The following is a 5,079-nucleotide window of genomic DNA, read 5'->3' on the forward strand; positions in this document are numbered from 1 at the left end:
AAAGCATTTTTAACTCCTGGTATTATATGTAGACTGAGATATTCTGCTGGTCCAAGTTGACCCTTTTATTCAATGTCATTTTCTAGTTACATCATCAGCTGGTACTTGGTAGTGATCCCTTGGTGCCAGGGAGGCCCATTCCTGGGAGTCATGTCCCACGCTGGAGGGAAGACAATGCATTTACATGCTGAGTTTGGCTTCAAGACTGGCCGCATTTGAGCAACATGGAGGCTCTCAGGAGACTTAGTCGCCCTGCAGCTCTAGGCCTTGTTTTTTTCAGGTGCACAGGCTCACAAGCATAGTCATTAGTATCAAGGGCTCATTGTTGGACCTTCCTTCTTTTTTGGTCTTTGCTGTTGTGAGGAGAGGAAGCAGGCCGAGGTATGGTTAACCTCTGTGGCCAGCCCGGGGCAGCTGTAAGGTGCCACAGCTGCCCGGGAGGGGTGGTGGGAATGGGTGACTACGCCCTCCGCCTGGTACGGGTGACTCCACCCTCACATTGCCCCCGGCTATGCCCCCTCACCGGCCCACCTCTGTCCCGTCTCCACCCACTAGTCTGCAGCGCTGCATCTCCTGGCCATATTAGGGTATTCTGCCCGTGCGCACCAATCCGCTCTCACCCCATGCTAGCCCCACCCCTGTTCCCTCGGGCTTATATTGTCAAGCACTTCCTCATTAAATCAGACCTGCGCCATCAGCCTCGTCTCCGTGTGGGTTCTTCCCCTCGTCGTTACTTGCCTGCGGCCCCTCTGCGGACTCCTCATCCAGCGAGCCGCAACCTCAACTGGCGCCCAACATGGGGCAAGGGCAAGCTGAGAATCTCCGCCCAGGTAAGTAACCCTGTGGCCCGGCATGGGAGCTTCACTCACTCACCACCAAGCCCCACAGGTTCAGGCACTTGCTGCGCTCCTTGAGTGCCACAGCTGCAAGGTTTCAGTTCAACAGCTACAGCACTACTGGAACCTCTTAATCCCTTTCAACCCCTGGCTGTCTACAGCCAACCTTTGGGATCCCAACACATACCGGTTGCTTATCAACCGTGTGTCAGCCGCCACGGAGCACGAGCACAAGTGCTTTCCACCTGGCCTCATCCCTATGCTCATTACCATCCGCTCCTGCCTTCAAGGCAGCACGCCCCCCGCAGTCTTTTCCTGCGAGGAGGGCCGAGGGGAGTCAGGCGATGACTCCGAGTCTCTTGTCACCCGGCTCAATAACGCCCTCGATGCCGCGACTCCGCTGGAGCCTGAGGACAGCCACCAAGATGGCGAACTTCTGCCTTCTTTTCCGCTCAAAGCACAAAATGGCGAACTTCCGCCTTCTTCTCCGAGCGACGCAAAACATGGCGACCGGCGGCCTCCATTTCCGCCTGAAACCCAAAATGGCTCGCAGCCCACCGCCGCGCAAAAAACTTACCCGGATGCCCCTCCTGCCTATATGGAGGACAGCCCGGAGTGCAAGGGAGGCGCCTCCGCGCCACCCAGGCCACCGCCGCCCGCGCTGCCCTCAACCAACCCATTTTCGCAGCCTCCAACAGCGCCGCCTTACCAAGGCTCACCACTAATGGCGATGAATGCTATGTTCGCCATGCCTAGGTCTGCCTCTTTCCACTTTGGGGACCCCGGGGGCAGAGCAGGCACTGCGGCAGTTTACTTCCAGACTCTCTGTGAAACCCGAGCCTATAACAACAGGCAATGGGACCAATCACCCCAGGAGGCCCACGCTGCCACGGGGCCTCAGGTCTACCCCCTAAACCTAATGTGCACTCCGCAAAGGCCCCTGCCCTGGTACCCCCATGACCACGCTGAACTCAAACGGCTCAGAGAAGCGGTCAGGGAGGACGGGCTAGGTAGCCCTTATGTGCAGCAATTGTTAGACAACATTTCAATTAACCTAAACATTCCCCAGGATTGGTTTAATTTGGCTCAGGCAATCTTAACCCCGGGACAATTTGTGAACTGGAGAGCACACTATCAGGACCAGGCCGAGCTTCAGGGTGAAACCAACAGGCAAAATGGTGTTCCGCTACACGCGGACTGTTTCCTAGGCACGGGAGCATATGCCAATCCGGCCGTATACGGCCAGGCCCCAGCAGTGTACTGGGATCAAGTGCACGCTGTCGCCCTTAAGGCCTTCCGCCAATGCTCCGCAATAAAAACAGAGAAATTTACTAAGCTAATTCAAAGAAAGGATGAGGACTTCGCCACATTTGTCTCTAGGGTCCAGGAAGCCTGCACCCGTAAGGTAGAGAATGAGCAGGCCCGGACGGCCCTCGCCAAAGAGTTCATTTTAGATGAAGCAAACTCCATATGTAAGAATGCCATTGGGCCCCTAAGGGAAGGGGACATCTATGATTGGATCCTTGCATGCAAGGACCTAGACCAAACTACACAAGTCCTCGCCACCACTCTGGCCAATTCGCTGGCCCAGGCCCTGGCAGTTAGCAGTGGCCCCTGCTACAGGTGCGACCAACACAGCCACTTCGCTCGGGAGTGCCCTACCGCTGCACCCCCCCCCCCAGCAAAGGGGGGCGTGATAAACCCTCCACGCCATGCCCAAAATGCAAACGTGGATATCATTGGGCCCGAGATTGCCGCGCAAAAACCGATAAATCAGGCAAGCCTTTAAACTCCAGAGGGGGCAAGCCTCAGCCCCGCTACCAAGAGGCCGCCCACCCACTGCTAAAACCCTAATGTGGGCGCTTCCCATCGGCAAAGACAGGCCCACCATGGCGTTGAAAATAGATGAGCAATGGTTTCATGGTACACTGGACTCGGGGGCAGAAGTTACCTGCTTCCCCTTTTGCTATGCAAAATTTTGGGACCTAATGGATGGCCCCCCCGTGCAAGGCGCCACGGGGGGAGCACCCTCCAAGCAAGCCAGAAACCCCATAACCTGGGAGGATGAGGAGGGGCATACAGGCAGTTTCCGGCCCCTCTTCCTTCCAGAGCTGCCCACCATCCTTTGGGGGAGAGATGTCCTCTCTCAGAGCGGGGCCATTATTACCACGGTTCCCCCCCAATAGGATGGGCCATTGCTCCCGGCACACCGCCCAAGCCTGCTCCCCTGCAGTGGGACACAGAGGAGCCTATATGGGTCGAGCAATGGCCTCTACCACCCCACAAACTCGAAGCTCTGGCAAAGTTAGTACAGGAACAACTAGAGAAAGGGCACATAGAGCCCTCCACCAGCCCCTATAACTCGCCGGTTTTTGTTATCCACAAAAAGGCGAAAGGTACTTACAGATTCCTCCACGATCTCCGAGAGATCAACAAGCACATAATCCCCATGGGCTCGCCGCAGCCTGGCCTACCCCATCCATCGGCCATCCCGGCACATTACCACATCCTCATACTAGACATTAAGGACTGTTTCTTCTCCATCCCACTGCATCCCACAGACAGGCACAAACTTGCCTTCACGGTACCTCTGGGTAATCACAAGGGGGCCAGCCCCCGGAACCAATGGCACGTCCTTCCACAGGGAATGCACAACAGTCCCACCATCTGCCAAAACTACGTCAACTTTGCAATTGAGCCATTGAGAGATCAGGCATACATCCTCCATTACATGGATGACATTCTTCTTGCACACCCACACGAGGAGCACTTACAAACCACTATGACCAAGCTTCTCACAAACCTACTGGCTCTAGGCCTAACTGTCAGCAGAGAAAAGGTACAACATGCTCCACCCTTCACTTTCCTAGGGTTTCGCATTACATCACATGTGCAACCCACATCACCACAGATACATATCCCTAACAGCTTAACAATGGCCGAGCTGCAGCAGCTGTGCGGGAACATTAACTGGGTGCGCACAGCCATTCCTGTCACTACGGCGCAGCGATAAGTTCGCGTTTGTTGCATACGCCAGGCACAAGAAACTCCCAATAAAACAGGTCTTCACTAACCCAGACTCTGTACAGGCAGGCGAGCTTTCAGCAGTCATCGCCTGCCTCCATGCCTTCGCAGACCAACCCGTAAATATTTTCACGGACAGCCTATACACAATGCAGGTCTGCAAAACTATCGCCCATGCCACCTTCTTTCCAGAGAACACACCCCTCAATGCAGCGCTCTCCGCTCTGAAGCAGCTGCTGGAGGGCAGATATAAGCCATGGTACATTGTGCACATCAGAAGCCACACATCCCTACCGGGACCCCTGGCTGCAGGCAACGAGCTGGCGGACCGCGCCGTCTCTGTCCATGCCCTTACCGCGGTGGGAGACGACATAAATCAAGCAAAATCCCTGCACGCCAGGTTCCATTTCTCGGCAGCCTCACTAAAGCATCTGCTGCCAGACTTGCCTATAGAAACTTGCAAGCACCTGGTGCGTGCATGCAAAACATGCGCGCTTTTCCTTCCACTTGGGCCATTGCAGCCCCAGGGGGTCAACCCCAGAGGCCTAAAGCCCAACTCCAGATGGCAAATGGACGTTACGCACGTCCCCTCTTTTGGGAGGCTTAAGTATGTCCACGTCATTTTAGACACATACTCCCATCTCACCTATGCGGCCGCCCTCCCAGGGGAGTCCACCAAATACTCCATCAAGGCCCTGAGACAGGCCATCCTGTTCATGGGCGTCCCCTGGGACCTAAAAACTGACAATGGGCCTGCCTACCACAGCAATAGCTTTTACTTATTTCTTCAGACGTACAACATCACACACCACTTTAGCATCCCATACAACCCTCAAGGACAAGCCATCATTGAAAACACACACCATCGCCTGAAAACTCTAATACAAAAGGAGAGGGAAACCCATCCCCACCACACTCCAGATGAGATCATCACAGCATGTCTCATCCACCTTAACCTCCTCACATTTGACGGCAAGGGCCTCTCGGCCATCCACAAACACTGGGGACCATCCTATTTGCCCACACCCATGCCGATGGTCCACTGGAAGGATCCAGAAACAAATGTCTGGAGAGGGCCCAGCCCCCTCCTCACCCAAGGGAGAGGTTTTGCTTGTGTCTTTCCAGAAGATGCCTCCCAGCCAATCTGGATCCCAGGCCGAAACGTCAAACCAGCCACCTCCACAGCGGCCAACCACGAGGAAAGAACGCCGCGGCATGA

The 5,079-nt window shown here is 55.3% G+C and overlaps 1 protein-coding gene across 1 annotated transcript; it reads left to right on the forward strand.

The window, feature by feature from the left end:
• The first annotated feature begins 852 nt into the window (after positions 1-852).
• On the forward strand, positions 853-2,625 carry LOC131276120 (endogenous retrovirus group K member 21 Gag polyprotein-like). The gene has a single exon (XM_058288528.1). It carries the CDS (start codon positions 853-855, stop codon positions 2,623-2,625), a length of 1,773 nt encoding a protein of 590 aa, XP_058144511.1.
• Positions 2,626-5,079: the final 2,454 nt, after the last annotated feature.

The sequence above is a fragment of the Dasypus novemcinctus genome, chromosome 26 (genome assembly GCF_030445035.2).
Source record: "Dasypus novemcinctus isolate mDasNov1 chromosome 26, mDasNov1.1.hap2, whole genome shotgun sequence".
Lineage (NCBI taxonomy): Eukaryota > Metazoa > Chordata > Mammalia > Cingulata > Dasypodidae > Dasypus > Dasypus novemcinctus.